Source organism: Sorex fumeus, unplaced genomic scaffold (assembly GCF_029834395.1).
Source record: "Sorex fumeus unplaced genomic scaffold, SorFum_2.1 ptg000034l, whole genome shotgun sequence".
In the NCBI taxonomy this organism is placed as follows: domain Eukaryota; kingdom Metazoa; phylum Chordata; class Mammalia; order Eulipotyphla; family Soricidae; genus Sorex; species Sorex fumeus.
Window position 1 is genome coordinate 31,764,475 of NW_026606091.1, and position 20,862 is coordinate 31,785,336.

Genomic DNA, 20,862 nt, shown 5'->3' on the forward strand with positions numbered 1-20,862 from the left:
TACCAGCTGTGCAGTGGTATGAGGCTAGTATTGGTGAGAAAGCCTCTCGGGACAGGCTCCTCTGTCTCTGCCCTCTCTGTCACTACATCCCTCTCCACACCCTTTCCCCACTGCCCTCTCTGCCCTGTGACTTAGGAGCGCTGCTTCCTGAAAACCCCAGTTGTCCTCTAAGCACTGAATCTGATCCCAACTTGGCAATTCAGTTTAGAACCAATTGGGGATATTCAGGGGATCTAGGGATACACCCCTGGATATTTGGTCAGCGAACAGGATGGTTCAATACTGGGCTCCCGACCAGTATGGTGCTGCTCCAGCCAGAGATGTTGGAGACATTCAGGGAAACCTCAGTAATGCTCAGAGGGCCGTGATGGAGTGTGATTCAAATCCAGCCCGTGTGGGCCTGGCATGCTGCCCTTGACCATTGGGCTATCTCCTTAGGCCTCGTATAGTATTTTAACAACAAATTGGCTTATATTCCAGGGTAACATGTCCAAAAATAGGAGACCAGGCATCTATTGGCCCACCAAAGTCACGTGACTAGCTTTAGTCCAATCAGCCACAGCCAAAAAGCTGCAGTGACATCCAGACGGTCTGAGAAATGTTGGAAACAGGATCTCTTGGAGACCATGGCTGGTGCTGTACAGGCTCCCTTCCAACCTGCCGGGGCATGTTCCTTCTCTGGTCTTTTGAATCATACGGTCCATGTCTCTTCCTTTTCTGCATAACGATTGTTGGCCTTGGTTGTATCTCCCTTCAACATAGATGCTCAAGGACTAGAACATTGTCTTCTTGGCCTCAGTATCCAGACCCTGTGCCTAATCCCAAGACTGGCCCGGAGGGAAGTGTCAGTCGATAGGAATCAATCACCCCATACTTCCTGGCCCAGAGAGAAGAGTCAGTCAAAGGAATCAATCAACCCGCTCTTCCTCCTCTGGTGGGAGCAATCACCTGGGGAGAACCTCTGGGATGAGCCGTCCTGTGCCCTCAGACTCTGTTTCTGTCATTCACAGACCTCTGGACTTCGTGGGCACGTTCAGTAACCGGTGGTCCTACGGAATCGCCTTTGGGGCTACGGCCAACAAGATCATGTTCTTGTTCTCCGAAGGTTACCAACCCCTGCATGCCCCCCAGTGGGCCCAAGGTACCAGTGTGTCTGCTAACATGTGGGAGTTTCCCGCCTGCATAGACTGTGGGAATCTTTCCCTGGAGATCAGAGAATTACTTGGTCAACTGTCCATGTTCTTACCAGTCTGTCACTCGCTGGGTCCGTGCCCAAAGCCCACAGAGTCTGCAAATTCATGTGAGGGGCCCTTATTCTGCCCCCAGTTAGAATAAGAGTCCCTGTACGATATAGTAGGAGAGAAGTTCAGAAAGAAGATTTAATTGCCTCCGTTCATCCACTAAAGCTCCCCCTCATTACTGCCGTGGTCGCCCTCTAAATATCATTAGCCCTAGGATAAAGCTTATGTGGATAGCTCTTGGCCTGCGGCCTTGCTTTTACCTCTGCCTCTTGAAGGCGCATTTCTTTCTTTCTTTTTTTAAATTTATTTTTTAATTGAATCACTGTGAGATAGATCTTTAAAAAGCTGTTCATGATTAGGTTTCAGTCATATGGTGTTCAAACACCCATCCCTCCACCAGTGTACATTTCCCAACACCAATGCCCCCATGTTCCCTCCCATCACCCCTGCCTGCCTCTATGGCAGGTGCTTTTCTGTCCCCCCCACCCTTTCTCTCAAAGGCACATTTCTAATCTACAGGTTCCATCACTGTTATATAATCACTATCAAATCTCTATTCAGATCATTTCTCTCCCTTCTGCTCAATGCTTCTGTGATCAGATGCCTACCTACCAACATTTATTCATTTTTGTTTTTGTTTTGTTTTTGTTTGTTTGGTTTTGGTTTTTTGGTTTAGGTTTGGAGAGTCACACCCAGTGATGCTCAGGGTTTCCTCTTGGCTCTGTGCTCAGGGATCACTCCTGGCAGTCCCCAAGAAACCATGTGTGGTGCTGGGGATCCAACCAGGATTGGCCACGTGAAAAGCAAAACCCTGGAACTATCTGGTCCCTTTATTCAAGCTTAGGGAGCACTGTAGCACTGTCCTCCCATTGTTCATGGATTTGCTCGAGTGGGCCCAGTAACGTCTACATTATGAGACTTGTTGTTACTGTGTTTGGCATATTGAATACATCATGGGTAGCTTGCAGGCAAAACCATAATGATAGAACCTATGCACCTCTTACAAGCAAATTGATGTTTTACCCAAAACCTCATCACCACAATAAAGATAATGAACGTCAGGACTTGTTCCCCTTTTCAGCCTCTCCTGCCCTCCTGACCTTCCTATAAGTGGGATCACGTAGAAGGTGTTTATCGAATTCTCTGGAGGGGCTGGTTTCTTTCCCACAACATGGTATTTTGAGATTCATGTACATTTAGCACAGTTCAGAAACCCACTTATTTTTCATCACTGAGTAGATTCTGCCACATGACTCTACCAGTTTGTTTATTCACTACCTGTTGATAGAGGTATGACTTATTTCTAGTTATTTATTGTGACAGTAGCTGATATTAGTATTCCCATTCTTTGTGTGGACCTGTATTTCCATTTTTCTTGGGTAGACATTTATGAGCAGATGGCTGGATCCTACAGATCATATAGTAGGTGATAGTTTTTAAGAAACTATCAAATTAGTTTTTCAAGTTTCATTTCAGGCAGTCTCATTTTTGGTGATCTTTTAAACTTCCAGTTTCTCTATATCCTAGGCAATTCATGGCTATACTTCAAGCTTAGCCATTATAAGGAAGTTGTAGTGGTGTCTTATTGTGGTTTTAATTTGCACTTTCCTGTTATGACCAATGACGTTGAGTATATTTTCATGGACTTTTATGCCATCCCTATACCCTCTTTGGTCAGTTACCTATTCAGATTACTTGCCTATTCAAAAAATAAGTGAGGCTTTTTGTTTGTTTGTTTTATCATTGAGTGCTGAGAATTCTTCATGTAAATTTGTATATAAATTATGTATATACTTTCAGTTTCTATATGTGAATTTAGAAATTTAGTCTTTTGTTTGTATTATCTTAGCCTTTTGTTCATATTATTATTTTACCAGCAGTTTCTCTTCAAGAGGGGACATTTTAAATTCTGAGGAAATGCAATTTATTCATTTTTCCTTTTATGAGTTATGTTATAGGGTCATATAAGAAATATTTGCCTGATTTAATATTACTTAAATGTTCTCTTTTTATTATGTAAGTTTTATACTGTGCTATATCTTATTAATTTTTTTGCACTTATCATCAAGTGTTAATTGAAGTTCTTGGGGGAATTTGCTATCTTTTTGTTTGTTTTTTTTTGGGGGGAGGTGGTAATAGATATTCATTGTTTCAGTTCCTTTTCCTATTTAAATTAAAAATCTTCCCCTTGTCTGCTAAGTTGCCTTGGTACCTTTGTCGAATTGACTTCCTATGTGTGGACTCTGTTTTGTTCTATTGATCTCCAATGTGCTAAGGTTTTAGCTTCTCTACAGCCTAACCAATACTTGTTATCATCTAGTTTTTTAATTTTTAAATGTTTTTTGTTTGTTTTGGGGTCCATACCAGGCAATGCTCAGAGGTCAATCCTGGCTGTACTCAGGAACTACTCCTGGTGGTGCTCATGGGACCATATGGGATGCCAAGGATCGAACCTAGGTTAATTGCATGCAGGGCAAGCACCCTACCCACTGTACTACTACTCCAGTCCCTTAAAAGGTTTTTGTTGTCATTGTTGTTGATTTTTAGTGGTTGCAATACTATGGATTAAAGCCAGGGCCTCACACATCCATGGCCTGTGCTCTGTCACTGCTTCATCTGAGTGCTGTGTTTTTAAATGGTTCTCCAGGTGGGCTGAGGCGGTATCTCCTCATTGCCTTTGTCTGTATTTATTTTCCTGGAGATGAGAGGTGCTGAGACCGTGCCTGGGCAGAATATCGCCCTTGCTCCATGACCTGAGAGTGCTCCCTATTTTCACAAAATGATCGTGTAGCAGCACCCACGTTACACCCTCTTGCTTCCAGGGTGATTGTCTTCCCTCCACTTCATCTGGACTCACAGTTTCACAGTTCCAGATTGTGTGTTTCTGATTGAGGGTTTTGTTGGCCGGCTGTTTCTATTCATGTGGGGCACTGTCCTGGGATGCAGGTACTGAACATTGTGAGTCTGTGGGCACTGTCACTCAGACCAGCCATTCTCACTGCATGCTCTGGCTTCAGCACCTGTCCTACCCCCACCCCTATTCCTGCAGCTTCATTCCCCAGAGCTGCTGGCTATGTGGATTCTTCTATTCTTGAGTGCTGGGTCTGTTGGGACTCTTCCCCTACTTCCTCTCACTTGGATGTGGACCTCAATATGTCTCATCACTTACTTTTGTGATCAATGAGTTTCCTGGGTTTGGGCGGCTTGCCTTCTCGGTTGCTCTAATTATGTAAGCATGAAAGTACACATATCAAGTGGGGACATGTGAGCACCACATGTGCTCGGTCACATGGGCACAGGCAGCACATGTGCTCGGGCAGCAGATGTGCTACACATCACTACTTAACTTTCCTCCCATCTCCCAATCGAATTACAAGTAACTTATGGCAGGAAACTTGTTAGGTAGACTTAGTGTCTGGCCCAGGACCCAACGGAGACTAAACAGTTTGTGAGGGTCATATTGATTGGTTAGGTCTTGCATGGTAAGACCATCTCTGAGCCAGTGAGTGGCTGGATGGGTGTTAGGGCTCAGTGTCAAGAGCATAGAATGGTCAGCAAGAGGCCTTTGTCCTCTGCACAGCACAGCTCTCTTGCTGCAATGCACTTGGAGCTCTTGGTCTCGGAGCTGTGTTTGCTCGCTGACAGGTCTGTGTCTACCCACCATTTGTGAGTTGATGAAACGGGGAGACCAAAGGTCATCTTCTGAGGAGTTGTGGGCGCCTGGCATGAGGCAGCGAGCTGCATGAACGGATGAAAGATGTTACTTCCATCCTGCCCATGCTCTGTAGAGCCATGTCCCATCAGCCTCTTGGCTCCTGCAGGGCCGAGTAGGAGTCAACCCCCTAAGTCCTTTACTTCCCTGGGATGTTAGTGCACCCAAGACATGGGCCCTCACGGCATCTTCTGCCCCTTCTCCTCCAGCCTTTGTGCTTCTCATCGGAGGGTTCGAGGTTGGCCTGTCCCACTTCCCCTTCTTCGCCTGCCTCTCGTCAGACCTGCAGCTGGTCAGCTCCGTCCTCGGCTTCAGCTACTCTCTCATCTGGTAAGATGGACTCTGCCTGCTGCCTTCCTGATCCTCCTTTCACCACAGCGACTGCGGCTCACCTGAGCACTCTCCTGAAGGGGCATCCCTTGGCCCGGAACGGAGATGCAGGGCAGGGTTGGTAGTGGTGGTGGGGAGGGGGGTGAAGCAAGGTGGCCCCCATGGACAGCACTTAAGGCTGCAAAAGGTCAAGATCAGGGAGGGAGCCAGAGCAATCCTACAGCGGGTAGGGTACTTGCCTGTGATCAACCTGAGTTTGATCCCTGGCATCCCATGTGGACCCCCAAACTGCCAGGATTGATTCCTGAGCACAGAGCCAGGAGTAAACCCTGAGCACTGCTGGGGATGGCACAACCCCTCCCCCTACACCCAAATAAAACCAAAGCAAAAGTTCAGGCAGGCTTTCTGTTGGCTTCCTGTGAGGCTGCTCATGCTTAGAATATTCTCAGCGCCAGGGATGGAGGAACATTTATTTCTCTAACTCTGAGGCATCACACTGGACACATTTCCACAAGGTTGGCATACTCCCACCCCACCCTCTCGGAGCCAGGGAGAAACATCCGCATATCTCAACTTGGAGTTCAGGCCATACTAGCCTGGGTCCCCCTGCACCCGCACCCCTCAGGCTCCGACTCATCCCTCCGGTCATACTAGACTCCCATGGGCCTTCATCCCATCCACGCACACATCTGGCGAACAAGCTCTCCCATTTCCACTGCGAGCCAGCCAAGACTTAGAAAGGGATAGGATAGCACCTTCACACATTCCAGCCTCTGCAAGTCGCTCCTCCCTGCCGTCCAGTGACCAGTCTGAGCTGCTGCTCTTCAGGGTCACAGCTCCCCCAGGTGGAAGTTCTCTGGCTGAGCCCTGTGCCCTCAGGTTGTCCTCCCGCCCCCCAAGCACACGGCTGGCCTCGTGGGTTATTTGCCGACAAGGCCTCTGTGGACAGTTCTGCTTTCCAGGTCGAGGGCTCATACCCATGCCTGCAACCCCATCTACCCTGCCACCTTTTGAGACGGGCTTTTCCTCTATTGCTTTTCTTTTTCTTTTTGTTTTTTGGGTCACATCCGGCAATGCACAGGGGTCACTCCTGGCTCTTTACTCAGGAATTACCTCTGGCGGTGCTCAGAAGACTATATGGGATGCTGGGAATCAAACCCGTGTTGGCCGTGTGCAAGGCAAATTGCCATACCTGCTATACTATCACTCCAGCCCCCTTATTGCATTTCTATGGGGCAAGTTCGGTGCAGGGGTGACTGTTTGGGCTCAAGAGCAAGTGGCATCATCAGTGGCTGCTATTCATTTTTAAGCTTCGAAGTAAAGTAAAATAACCCATGAGGCCAGCCCTGTGTTTGGGGGACGGAAGGACAACATGAGGGCACAGGGCTCAGCCAGAGGAACTTCCACCTGGGGGGAGCTGTGGCCCCGAAGAGCAGCAGCTCAGACTGGTCACTGGACGGCAGGGAGGAGCGACTTGCAGAGGCTGGAATGTGTGACGGTGCTATCCTATCCCCATCTATCTAAATTCGAAGTAACTTCTAATTTGGAGGGTGGAGTGAACCCTCTGGTGGATTTTTCTGTTTTTTCGTTTTTGGAGGTGGGTGATTTTAGGAATCACTCCTGGTTCTGCACTAAGGGATCATTCCTGGCAGGGCTCAGGAGACCATATGTGGCGCCAAGGATCAAACTCAGGTCAGCCTTGTGTAAGGCAAGCACCCTACCCATTGTCCTATCTCTCTGGTCTCACTTTCACCAGCAGGAGAGAGCATGCTGGGAGTGGCTCAGCAGCTTGGACACCCTGGGGACTTGGGTCAGCAATGCCACCCCCAGCAGGATTATTCCACAGGGCCCGGTTTATGAACAAGGCTGCATCCAGCAGAAAGGGTGGAGACCCCAGAGTCGGGAGACCAGGTCTGGCCCCTGGTCTGCATGTGGCTGTGGGACAGTCCACCTGTTGCCCTCCAGGGCTCCACCCCCACGTGAGTGACAAGCAGTGACCATGTGCTTTCCAGGGATCCCTGCTCTGCCACTGTGGATTCTGGGACTGTGAAGTGAAATTCCTGGGGCTGCCTCAGGTTTCCTTGGAGGATGATTGCTGCAGGCATATGTCCAGATGGGAAGGGTCTGGGCAGTACTGGAAGGAAACTCAGGGTCTCCAACCTTGTTTCTTTCTTGTAGGTTTTCTGTAACCATTCTTCACATCATAGAGTGTCCCCACGGGCAGGTAAGTCCCCACTGAGTTGTTTTTAGAAAATTCAGTTGTTGGGGCCAGAGTGATAGCACAGTGGGTAGGGCATTTCCCTTGCACACAACCAACCCATGTTCAATCCCCGACATTCTGTTTGGTCTCCTGAGCACTGGCAGGAGTAATTCCTAAGTGCAAAGCCAGGAGTAACCCCTGAGCATTGCCGGGGGTGAACAAGAAAGAAAGAAAGAAAGAAAGAAAGAAAGAAAGAAAGAAAGAAAGAAAGAAAGAAAGAAAGAAAGAAAGAATTAGAGAGAAAGAGAGAGAGAGAAAGAAAGGTTTAGTCCTATCCCCATGATGAGATGCTTGTGACCTTGGATAAGCCTCTGCTTCTTTCTGAGCATAGCTGCAGTTGAAAGGGAAGGCTGGTGTTGATCATGATGCTTCCTGTTTTTCTAACCTCTCTTAATTCACCAGGGTGCTCATTCCCAGAGCACCACTGTCTGGTGTGATACTCACAGGAGCCCCTCAAGGTAGGAAGGCTCTACCAATCTGACAGGTAAAAAAACTGTGGTCCAGGTATACTAAGTGACTCTAAGGATGAATCAGATTTGGGAGTTGAGCCCCAAATGTACCTATTTCAATGTTTGTGTTTTTCCAGCCCTTCGTGGTGCCTTAGTTTCTCTGTCTGTAAAACAGGAGGCTCACATGAGATGAACCCCTTTCAGTTGGGCCATCATTGTCCTTCTCAGAATTGGGGTGGAAGGTGGTTCATCGGTTTAGCCTTGGATTATGGGAAAAAGAAAAGATGAAACAGGGGAACCCCAGTGTGCCTGGCCAGGAGTGTTAGTAGGGAGGTACAGAGCTCAGAAGAGGGTTATCTAGTCTAGAAATCTATGCATCAAGGCCACAACATTCCCTCCGCTTTGAAACTTGAAGGATTAAAGGGTGTGATGTAGAGAATTAAGCATCTTGGGATCCAGTGTGGAAGATGAGACTTGGGTGCTGGACCTTCCCCCCATAGTTCCATACTTTCCCCCATAGTTCAGAACATTGTAGAAGGTCTCTACACACACACACACACACACACACACACACACACACACACACACCAGCCGCCCAAATGCCGTCCTTGCCACTCATGGTGCCTGAGATTCCGTAACCCAGGTGTTGTCCTTGGAGAACTTTCCATTTTCCAGAAGTTCATTTAGAATTGAGACATTTGGAGTCAAATTAGCTTTGCCAGGGGACTGGCCTTTCCCTGCCTCTGGCCCATGCCCTGTGGCCTGCTTCTTTTGCAGTTCGTGGGGCAGTATGAGGCGGTTGTGTTCTACTGGCCCTCATTGCTCTGCCTGGCTTTCCTGCTGGGCCGTTTCCTGCACATGTTTGTCAAGTCTCTGAGGGTACATCTGGGCTGGGATCTCCAGAGGGTGAGTACCTGGTATCAGGACAGTGAGTGTCCTGACAGCAACCCAGTAAAGTTCCCTTATTCTTCTAGAACGTGGGCTCAGGTTGTGTCTTAAAAACAAATCTTTCGTGGGAGATAAATTGCAAAACAAGGGTATCTTTCTGTGCCCTGGGACCTTCCATATAGAGGTTTAGGGACCAGAATTCCTGTATCTCCATCTCCCCAGCATCACCAATCAGGATTCTAATCAGATCCTTTGTACGCTCCCCAACATCTGCTAGTGTGACTCACAGCATGTACACATTACTTTGTTCCATGTGTACATGCTGTGAGTCACAATCTATTAGTAGATACTTTGTTCCATGCATATATAGCAAAGTTGGTGGTTCTCGTGGAAAGCCCATTACACTTGGAGAAAAGTGTTTCAAAACATACCATTAAAATTCATTTCTTTAAATACTGCACTATAAGAAATGAGGAGAGAGAGAGGGAGGGAGAGAGGGAGAGGGGGAGAGAGGGAGAGGGAGAGGGAGAGAAGAAAAGTGCCTGGCATAGAGGCACACAAGGGGTGGGGGGTGGGGGGTAATGAGAGGGAACCTGGGGACACTGGTGCTGGAAAATGTACACTGGTGGAGGGATGGGTGTTGGAACACTGTATGACTGAAACCCAATCATGAACAGCTTTTAAAAAATAAATAATAATAATAATAATAATAAAGAAATGAGCCAAAGGGACTCTTAATCATACCAAGGGAAAGACATTGGGATCTGGGATGTTTGGTTCTCAAATCAATATTTTCAACTGTGATGGAAAGCACTAATTCCCAAAGGGTAGAAGGGCCACCAACTTTGAGCACTGCACTCAGTGAGGAGAATAGTGAAGGCAGGCGAGGCCTCTGGCATTGCATGAAATCGAGTGCCTGGTGAGCAGGAAATAACTGACAGGCTGGGTCCATCTAAAAGAGTGACTGCACAGAAAGTTTGGCCCTCTGTGAAACTAGTCTGTCAAAGAGGCCAACACGTTAATAAGAGTTTGTGGGCCAAAGCACTGACCTCACTCTTTTCTCACAGGAAGAAAAGCCTTTCCTGGAAGTTCACCAGGCAGAGCACGTCAAACAGCTCCTGAGGAAGCGACCCCTACAGTAAGCTGTAGTTTGACCTATTCACCCTAGGTGTTGGGCTGGAGCAATAGCACAGCGGTAGGGTGTTTGCCTTGCACACAGCCAACATGGCTGACCCAAGTTCAATTCCTCCTCCCCTCTCGGAGAGCCTGGCAAGCTACCGAGAGTATCTTGCCCGCATGGCAGAGCCTGGCAAGCTACCCGTGACGTATTCGATATGCCAAACACAGTAACAACAAAGTCTCCAATGGAGACGTTACTGGGCCCGCTCGAGCAAATCGATGAACAACGGGAGGACAGTGACAGTGACAGTGACCCTAGGTGTTCTCAGTTTCATGTATGAACCCTGACAACCCTGACAGAGAGCCCTGAGACAACTGGGAGGGCACTGGATTAGTCAGATGTGTCAACAGAAACCCACTCAAATCAAATTTTAAAAGAGAGTAATAGGTAAACTTACCTAAAGAGCATACCCTATTTCTGACACAGATGCGTCAAGACACTTCACCAACATTCGCAATTTTCCTTCACTTTACCAGGCCACTTTCCTTCACTTCCTCTTAGCTCAGCTTTAATCTGAGTGAGCCTCTGGGTAAGGCAGGCATCCCCCACCATGGTGGTCCCCAGAATTTCAAACTCATTCCCTCCTGGCTCAAGCTACCAGGGAAGAGATGTTCCTTTCTAAGCATTCAAACAGAATCTCATGAATCTGTCTCATCAGATCAGATGGGATCTCATGGTATTCCGGAACCAGTCACTGTGGTTAGGTGGCTGCAGTGAGCTAATGGTGACATGGGGGACTAGAAAATGGTTCAAATGCACTTAACCTGTAGGTTTGGTATATGGGGCATGGGGAAAGGCAAATTCCCAGGGGAGACATGAAGTACTATTACTACTGCAAGCATAAGTGATCCCATAGGTCATCCTATTCCTGCCATTGCCACTGTGTATAAGGGTATATATATATATATACATATATATATATATATGTATATATATATATACACACTAGAAAAGGGGCATGTCAGTTCTAAGGTCTCACAGGACAAAGTTCATACTTAGGTTAAAACTACATTTAACTCCATGGAGCAGTTAGTGCAAAATAAACACTGGCACAAGCAAGAGAGATTTCTTTCTTATGTAAAAGAATTACGGGGGAAGGGCAGGCCAGGGAGAGCCGGGACCACCCTCCATGGCAGTTTACATCTGTCTTTTGACTACAGTCATATTGGTTTCCATCATGAAGGTTAACCAGAGTTGAAGATGGATGGTGGGTCTTTAGCCTGGGCTAACAGGTCTGCATTTTGGAGAGCAGTCAAGAGAAAGAGGGAGGGGCAGTAGGCTTACATCTGTGTCATATCCTTATGAGCACTCTCCCAAAGCCCTTCACCACATATAAGTGCCCTGTACATAGTCTTGGTCACTCTTAGCTGGAAGACAGGTCAGGAAATACAGTCTTTTTTGTTTGCTGAATTGCTGTACAATTCAATCTGAGTCTCGGTCCTTATGTGTAACGGGGAATGACAATTGTGGATCTGTCTGTGTACTTCCTCTTCCCTAAACTCTAAGATAAAGAACAGGCAGTGTAATTTTTAGAAGAACTGGGCATGTGTTTGCTAGCCACAACCTGCCCTTTCTTGGTGTTTGTTCATTTGCAGAGAGGAAATGAAGTCTTGGTTCCAAACCAAGGTCTATGAGTGGGACCCCAACTTTCAGTTCCCAAGTAGAATGATTGGAACCACCGTGCTGGCTTTCATCTGCCTGTACCTTGTAAGTAAACCTGAGAAAATCCTTTTCTATTAGACATAAAACAGAGGCTGGACTTCGAAAGAGGAGTTAGATGTCGGAGAGATAGTATGGGGGGTAGGGCATTTGCCTTGCAAGGGGTTAGCCCAGGTTCAACTCCTGGCATCCCATATGGTCCTCTGAGCTCACCAGGGTTAATTCCTAAATGTAGAGCCATTAGTAACCCCTGAACATTGTTGAGTATGCCCCTGCCCATAAAAAGAAAAAGGAACCAATTGAATCTCTATAAATCAAAGAAGTACAATTCTCATATTCACCATTTTGATGATGCCAAGGACACATTTTCCCATATGGTAAATATTACTAATGTAATTAAATTATCTACAAAGACCTTTGACTGCCAAGTCCCCATCTAAGGTACTTGCAAGATGCTACTTTATCCTAACAATGAACTCTGAACAAACTGACAAATTAGTTCTTAGAGACTGTAGGAAGAAACCACAAAACTATTGAAAGAAATAAAATAACTAGAGAAATTGCATATTTATGGCTTGTAAGAATCATAAGAATCGGCCATGCGACATCTTATCAGAACTTTTTTTTTTATGACATCTTATTGTCTCATTCCTATTTTGGACAAACTTGCAGGCTATCGAATGTAGCCTGCCCACAGGGCAAAGTCTGGCAAACTCCCCGTGGCGTACCAAATATGCCAAATACCAGTAACAATGATGGGTCTCATTATCCTAAATAGCCTTGAATATAATCTCATGGCTACGATGAAAGAGACGTTACTGGGGCCTGCTCGAGGCAATTGACGAATAACAGGATGATGAATGAATGAATGAATGAAGAATCATTATTGTCAACTCCCAGTTGTCTCTCAGTTGATCTACAGATTAAATGACACCCAAATCAAAATCTCAGGAATTTGTTTTGTGTGGAACTGGTTCTAAGGTTCACATAAAAAAATAAAAGACTCAGAATAGTCAAAGATTTATCAGTGAATTGAGTTGGAGAACTGGCACTACTTGGTTCAAGTCTAACTGTACCCGAATAATACCTTTATAAATAAATTATGTTACTTAGTTTTAAGCAAATGTCTTAGTGTATGCTGAAGTACTACATTAACCCCAAATTTCAGTGACTTAGCACCTTCCATTTCTGCCAGTTTAACAAACATTCCAGTTTTGTAGAATTCTGTGTTTTTCTGTACCCCAGATTCTTCCATCAAGTGCCACCATCAGCCCAAGAGCCCTTGCAATCTGCATCTAGTCAGCAGAAAGGGAAAGGACATGGAGAAGCACATGTGGGAGGGTTCCAAAGACCCATGTGGACATAGCACATATTCTTTCCACTCTTCTTCCATTGCAAGAATGTTTCCATGTGGTCACATCTAACACTAAGGAGGCCAGGAAAAGTAGCTCAGCTTTGCATCCAAAAGAAGGTGAAAAATGGATTTTAATGGATAACTAGAGCTTTCTGCAACAGTGAATAACTCACTTGCAGATAATGTTGGTTTTCTACTGTATATAACACTATATTAAGAGCTGGGAAGAGGGACTGGAGTGATAGCGCAGCGGGTAGGGCATTTGTTTTGCACACAACCAACCCGGGTTCGATTCCCAGCATCCCATATGGTCCCCCAAGCACCGCCAGGAGTAATACCTGAGTGCATGAACCAGAAGTAACCTCTGTGTGTTGCCGGGTGTGACCCAAAAAGCAAAATAAACAAAAAAAAAAAAGAGCTGGGGAGGAAGGGAGAGAGAGAGAGAGAGAGAGAGAGAGAGAGAGAGAGAGAGAGAGAGAGAGAGAGAGAGAAGCGCTGATTCAGCAGAGTCTGGGCCTAGATGTAGTCCCTGGTGTAAAAAAGTAGATATGATGCTATGGCATAAAGTATACCTGCTGTCTTCATAAGAAAAGGAGAGGTGAAAGTTTTCTAGAAGTTGAATGTATGATTCTAGATTGAGAAGCTAAAGATGAAAGCATATGAACTTCAAGGTCAGAGATAAACAAGATTTTTGTTGGTGAAATAAAATGGCAGCAAGAACTCTCGAAGGAAGGGTTTAGTAACTGCACAGTGACAGCATGGCAGGGAGGTGATCCGGAAGGCACGCATACGGAAAACACTGCAGCTAACAGTCCAGTCCCTTCTCCAACTTGGTTACTGCTGAGATGTCAGCAGAGGAACAGGGATGTGCCTAGAATTGTTTCCATGGTCATATCTTCTCAAAATTAGGCATTCATTCTGCTCAGATTTAATTGAATGCACACAGAATTTCTTAAACCTAGCGGAGATGGAAGGCAGAACATAGAATTTGGGGTCATTGCTATTTCCAAGGAAGTCACAAACCTATTCGCTTTAGTGATTCAAACACACTTACTATGGAAAATGTCTGGTACGTGAAGTCCATGTTAGTGGGATTTGGAGTTTCAAAGTGTTTTGACCTCAAACTCAAGGAGAGATCCATAAGTTATTTTTTTTAAATGGAGGAGTATTGCTATTTATTCAGCCACTGATTAAGCTGACTGAATCAGGTATGAACTTCACATTACTTTTTAATTTATTTTTAAATTTTATTTTCATAAAGTTGTTCACAGTAATTGTTTACTTCAACATTTCAAGATCAATCCCACCACCATTACATCTTCCCACCACCATTATTTTGAACTTTCCCACCACCACCCAAGCCTGCCTCATAGACAGATGATAAATAATTTATTTTGTATTGCTTGTTATGAATAGCATGAGATGTTGTGCTCCTGGAATTCTAAATTTTTAAAAAAATATTTGTGGTCCAGTGGCATCTCTGTGGTATGCTGCCCTCTTCCGAGATTTATTTCTGAGTCTCTGGATCATGGCCGTAAATGTGCTTAAATGGCGCCCAGAGGAAGTTCTTCGGCATGACCGAAAGGGCGGGGAAATCAGGGGTGGTCGAGAGACCCATGTTATTGAAGTACTGAGCTAGATTGGGTAAGATCACAAAACATTTGCTCTGTGTTCCAGTTCATTGTCATCGAGTTCTGCGTATTCAAGCAGGTGAGAGATGAGCTGGATGTGTTTGAAAGCAAGTTGGAGAGTTACGTCATCTCCACGAATCAGACGGGCACCCTAACCCCAGTGATCCTCCAACTGATGGAGCTGATGAATGTCTCCAAAGGTACAACCATTTTTGTTCCTTCCACGTATACAGAAAACTGACGGAAGGACTTGGAATTGGCAGCAGGTGCATATCTGTTGTAATGACTATGATTATCAATATTACCTGGATGAGGAAACTGGTCTTGGAAAAATAGATGTTACAATTGGTGTGTGGCTCCCTAGATTGAATAGATGGACAACGGGGTCAGGACATTGGTCATTTTGTTAAAAACTACTTGGGCAGAACTGAATCTTTTTTGAGATCATTCTAATCTCAAGTATCGCACTGAATAATTAAAACTGGAACCTATTTTTCATTTTGGGGAAAAACAAAACAGTAAGTTTTGACTTTTCTGATGATTTTATTTTTGTTGTTGTTGCTGTTGTTGATTTTCAAAGGTCATAGCCAGCAGTGCTCAGGGGACTATATGGACTGCCAGGGATCTAGCCTGGCTTCATGCAAGGCAAGTGCCCTGTGCTAATTCTCTGGCCCCAAGAGAATTTGTTTGTTTGTTTGTTTGTTTGAGGGCCACACCCAGTAGTGTGCCCAGGACTTACTTCTGACTCTGTATTCAGGGGTGACTCCTGGTGGGCTCAGGGGACCGTAAGTGATGCTAAGAATCAAACTCACTTCGCCATGTGCAAGGCAAACTGCACTCTCTTACCCCTGGAGTGCAGCTATTAAAGGTGTTCTCTAGGAAAGGTTAAAAAATAAAATAATGGTGCTTTCTAGAGATGGAAACTAGTTATCAATTGCATGCAAATCTCATTATTTTCCCATTACTCTCTCTATTGGAAATAGTAATAGTAAAGAAGAGGATTGTGCAGCAAAAATGAAGCAGTTGTGTAAGCACAACCTTATATAAGAAATGTGCTCAAGGATGTTAGTGTATTGGCCCAGATCTTTCTGGTGAGAATTTATGCATTATAGGAGTGCTAATTTGAACTCATTTTTTCCTTTCTGTTTTCTTTTAATTTGGGTTTTTTTGCTTGCTTGTTTGTTTGTTTGTTTGTTTGTTTGTTTTTGGACCACACATAGCAATGCTCTGGCATTACTCCTGGCTCTGCACTCACAAATCACTCCTGGTGGTACTCAGGGGACCATACAAGATATTGGAAATCAAACCCAGGTCAGACTCATGCCAGGCTTACCCACTGTGCTATCTTCCCGGCCCTTGATTTGGGTTCATTTTTTTTTTAATTTTTTTTATTAGTGAAACACCATGAGGTACAGTTGTAGATTTACAATTTTTTTGTGCTTGGGTTTGATTATACAATGATCAGATACCCATCCCTCCACCAGTGCCCATTTTCCACCACCGTGGATAATATCCCCCCCACCCCCATCCCCCCATCCCCCCCTGCCTCTGTGGCAGGGCAATCCCCTGTGTTCTCTCTCTCCTTTTGGGTGTTGTGGTCTGCAAAAGAGGCATTGAGTGGCGAACATGTTCAGTCCATAGTCTACTTTCGACATGCATCTCCCCTCCTGGGAGGATCCTCCAAACACCCTTTATTGGGTTCATTTTTTGAGCTCTTCCCTATTACCTTTCTTTTTTCAGTTGCCTGGGTGGTGACCATTCTGCCAGCCTCTCTCACATGTGTGAGTTATCTCTTCCACATTTTGGTCTGTTACAGGTAAGAGGGCTCTGGGAATATTTGTGTGTCCTCAGCCATGAAAGCATCAAACAAACTTTTCCTAAGAATTCTTGAACAATGCTGGCAGAGCCTAAGTTGGATCCAGGAGTAGATATCAGAGTCCAGGGAGAACCCGGTCTGTTGATATAAACCCACATATGTGTGTGAGCATAGGCGCACATGCAGACACACATACACACACATACACACACAGACTCCCCAAGGTATTGTGCTCTTTGAATTTTACGTCAAACTTGGGGAGTTCTCTTAGCTCCTTATTATATCTAAGGAAGCTGAAACTCAACAAAATGCCTCAGTGAAGATGAGTTAAAGGACCTAAGAGGTAGAAAAGCACCCTGAAAACTGCATGGCAAGAGGGAAGAGCAATAGTACAGAGTGGAGGGCATTTAGAGATGTACATAGCAGACCCGGGTTTGATTCACAGCATCCCATGTGGTCTCCTGAGCACAACCAGGAGTGATTCCTGAGTGCAGAGCCAGGAGTAACTCCCGAGCATTACAACAATAGTGAAGTAGCAGCATTTCACTTTTCTTGGAATCACTCCAAACCCATGTACATTTTTTAATGTTACAAAAAGAGTTAGTATGAAGTACATCCCCTCCCTTCCAGACACAGATGTGTAGCTCAGAAGGAAGCACGGGTATATGTTTCCTCTTCATCCTTCCAGTTTTCTCTACATCATGCAACTATATCAGCGTGTTTGCATTCCCAGCAGTCCATTCCCTTCTGTGTGGTCAAGCAGAGACATGACAAGAGTCTCAGATGCACAGCTGAATTTTCTAGCAGACACACTTAAAAATGCAAGAGGGAAGTAAGAACAAATTTTGTCTAACATTGGACAGCCCAACTGTCATCACTTTATCCTTTCATACAAATGCACACCACAAATGAGATATTTACTGCCTTTATTCCATGCTAAAGTTTCTAATCTAGCAGCCATGGAGTTACAAAACAATTTGAGAAAGACTGGAGATAGACTGTTAGGGAAAAAGCAGGATGCAACTGGGAGTGTGGCTGAGACCAAAACTATCATGTCAAAGGTCAGGTGGAGACTGAAAAAAAATGGGAGAACACAGACTTGTTGGGGTGGTGGGTTCTGAGGAACTAGCACCCCCAATACCCCCTTCAGTAACTGTCATTAACAAAGATTTATGTTTTTATGCTTTATTTTGGGGCCACACCCAGCAATGCACAGGGGTTTCCCCTGTCTCTGCACTCAGGAATCACTCCTGGCAGTGCTCAGAGGAACATATGGGGTGCTGGGGATTGAATTTGGGTCAACCACATGCAAGACAAGTGCCTTACCTGCTGTACTATCTCTTCAGTGCCAAAACTTTATGTTATTATTTGTTTTAAAATGTTATTACTCAGGCCAAAGAAATGGTACAGGGGTTAATTTTAAGGCATTTGTCTTGCAACACTCTGTCCCTGTTCTATCCCTGTCACCTCATATAGTACCCCCAGCACCACCAAGGGTCACTCTGGAGTACACCACCCCCTCCCCCAAATGATTACAGGTGTAGTACTTATATATGATTAAAAAAAGAAAGAAAAGAAAGTAAAATGAAGAAAATTAAGGCCACATCTCCCCAAATCTCAACTCGGAAGCTATATATTCTTAGTTTGGGAGGGTGGGGGAGCAAGAATACCCCCAATGATGTTCAGGGGTTACTCCCAGATCTGTATTCAGGGTACTCTACGGGGTGGGATTCAAGCCAGGCCTTCCACAAAGCCCATCCATTGAGCCTTCTCTGTCGTCGCATCTGAAGACACTCAATTTCAGATTTCGAGATGGGTCAGAACCCCCAGGTGAGCCACCGGGTGGGGGAGAGGGGGGCTGCTGAACTGGCCCATGCCCTCCACTGACCTTTCTGTGTCCTGTGGAGCACCACGTGCGGAGGGCTTCCTAGTGCCGAATGATTCTGATTTTCCACCTTTTCTCTAGAAAGCACATCAAGAGGCTGTGGGCAGGGGACCGACGCTTTCTCCCTGCCAAGTTCCACAGTCCGTCCTCCTCGGCCAGTGTGGTAGGTCCATGGAGGGTGCTCCTGCTCCCTGCCCTTCTCCTGCGCCTAAGAGGGCAGAAAACTGGGGGCAGTTGGTGGAAGTGGGGGAGCAGAGGCGGTGGGGGGGGAGAGGAAACTCTGTCCTAGCTCCGTGGCTTGGGCCCCTGCGTTGGACAATCAGTGTCTCCCCTTCAGACCTCTTCTTTCTTTTGTTTCCTTGTGTGTGTGTGTGGGGGGGGGTTCTTCCAAATGTTACTCAGGGACAACCTAGCTGGTGGTTCAGGGTGAACACCCAAAGGAACATTGCTGCTCCACCCCCCCCCCCCAGCCAGGGGCCAGCCGGGTCACCCCCAGCACTGTTCCAGGGCCTCAGGTGCAAGGGATGGAACTGGGGTCAGACCCAGCTGTCTCCTTTCTCCTTTCATTGTCACAGGTGGCTATTGCACGGTACTCTGGCTGGCAAATTGCCTATATTCTGTGGGGTAAGTGCCATCCTGGGACCCCACGTGCAAATTTCGGGCAACAAAGGGTCCAACTGTGGGCAAGATGAGAAAAGTGAGGCAGAGGCAACCCTCAGTACCATGGTTGGTCGAAGGACACCCCCCTGCACCCCCCCCCACACACACATACATAAGGCAGGTGTGTGCAGGGCAGTGGTGTCTGGAGCATGAAGGGACTGTCCCCATCCAGGGAACGGCACAAGTGCTTGTTGTGGATATGCGAGCTCCAGGGTTAGCAGGAAGAAGGGGATAGGGGTCACAGCAGGCTGAGCATTGACCCAAGTGGCAGCACTTTTGTGGGAAGGACCTGTAAGACGGGCCCTGAGCAGCATGGAGTGATGGCTGACACCCCTGGTCCGCAGGGTACCTCATCCTGCACGTGATGCAGAGCCTGGGCACCGTGGTGATCACATACAGCCTGGTGTTGCCCATCGTCCACAACCAAGGCCTGGAGATGCTCCGAGGGCTGGGCCTGGGCATGTAAGTCTGCTCTCAGCCCCTCTCTCACCAGCCCTTCCCTGCCAGGATCTCACCGTTTCCTGGACCCCTGCTCTCAGCGCTGAGCAGGCTGCCGGCAGAGCCCCCCGCCCCAGGGAGGTTGTGCCGTTGTCCCCGAATCACCGTTCACAGTGATGGGCACATGCCCCCTGTGTAATCAGGAAGACGAAGGGAGATTCAGCATGGCAGAGGGAGAAGAGAGAAAGAATCTGAACTTGGGTTTCCAATCAGTGACTTGGGGTCAGTTGCTGGGCTTTGCCTCAGTTTTTCCAAGTGGATGGTAGCAGGGAATGTTGACACCACTGAAAATTTGCTCTTTATCCGTGCTCTAAGAACTCCCAGGCTGGGGCTTTTGCTGGCCTCTCCCCGAAACCCCCCCCCCACATCTTTCATTTTTAGATGAGGAGACAGAAACTGTAAAGTCCCCCTCTCCCAAAAAAAATGGGGGGTGGGTGGGAAGAGGCAGGCTTAGGAGCTGGGTAACATGATTTTTTTTGGATTTTTTTTTTTTAGTTTATTTTACGTTTTGAGTCATACTCGGCTGTGCTCAGGGCTTAATCCTGACTCCGTGCTCAGGGATCGCTCCTGGAGGGTCTCAGGGAACCATATGTGTTGCTGAGGATCAAACCAGGGTTGACTATATGCAAGGCAAAAGCTTTACCACTGTTCTATCTCTCTGGCCCTGGAACTGGATAGTTTGAAATCATCGTCTCATTTCACTGCTGTTTACGGAGTTCAGTCAACAAATGGGGTCCTCCCTCCTGCTCTGATCCTGGTCACAGACTTGCCTGAGCCACCTGTGAGCCCACCCTATGCTCTCCCTCATGACTTCTGAATGCTTCTAGAAACCCCAGCACTTTCTTTCTTCCTAGGCCGTTAAACCACCCATCCCAGCTGTCACCAGTGAACAAAAGAATGTCAAGGATGCATTGGAGTTGTGGTCTAGAGTCCCAAGAGCACCACCTCCAGATTGTCAGCCTCCATTTATCTCCCTACGCAATGGGCGCATGGGTACCCTCTGGGCTGTAAAAATAGAGCATGCCCTGGTGGTCTGCAGTCTGCCCACAGCTACTGTGTGTTATCAGGGCACCGCAGAGGAGGGCCTGGGAAGAGTGAACCAGGCCTCCTCAGGCTGGTCTTGCCCTGTGTTTCAGCCTCACCATAGCCATCGTCATAGGTCTCATGGTCCTGCAGGTCTGCATTGCCACAAGCTTCTTCCTGCAGCCGAAGATGAGCAGAGCAGACAAGCAGAAACCCCTGGCACTCAACAACAGGTGAGCCGGAGAAGGTCTGGACCCTGGAGAGACCAGGGCCTCA

The 20,862-nt window shown here is 46.6% G+C and overlaps 1 protein-coding gene across 2 annotated transcripts in view; it reads left to right on the forward strand.

Moving 5' to 3' along the window:
* The window catches only part of LOC130026541 (stimulated by retinoic acid gene 6 protein-like), a 38,909-nt gene that overhangs the window by 12,044 nt on the left and 6,003 nt on the right, over positions 1-20,862 (forward strand). Inside the window, exons 5-16 of one of the 2 annotated variants that reach the window (XM_056117404.1) lie at positions 1,011-1,141; positions 5,163-5,283; positions 7,462-7,507; positions 8,770-8,898; positions 9,948-10,018; positions 11,656-11,767; positions 14,751-14,904; positions 16,445-16,520; positions 18,487-18,568; positions 18,981-19,029; positions 19,410-19,527; positions 20,723-20,819. In XM_056117404.1, the coding sequence (XP_055973379.1) occupies positions 1,011-1,141; positions 5,163-5,283; positions 7,462-7,507; positions 8,770-8,898; positions 9,948-10,018; positions 11,656-11,767; positions 14,751-14,904; positions 16,445-16,520; positions 18,487-18,568; positions 18,981-19,029; positions 19,410-19,527; positions 20,723-20,819 (1,186 nt within the window). Of the gene's footprint in view, positions 1-1,010; positions 1,142-5,162; positions 5,284-7,461; positions 7,508-8,769; positions 8,899-9,947; positions 10,019-11,655; positions 11,768-14,750; positions 14,905-16,444; positions 16,521-18,486; positions 18,569-18,980; positions 19,030-19,409; positions 19,528-20,699; positions 20,820-20,862 lie in introns of both variants that reach the window. The other variant, XM_056117403.1, reaches the window with a different exon arrangement.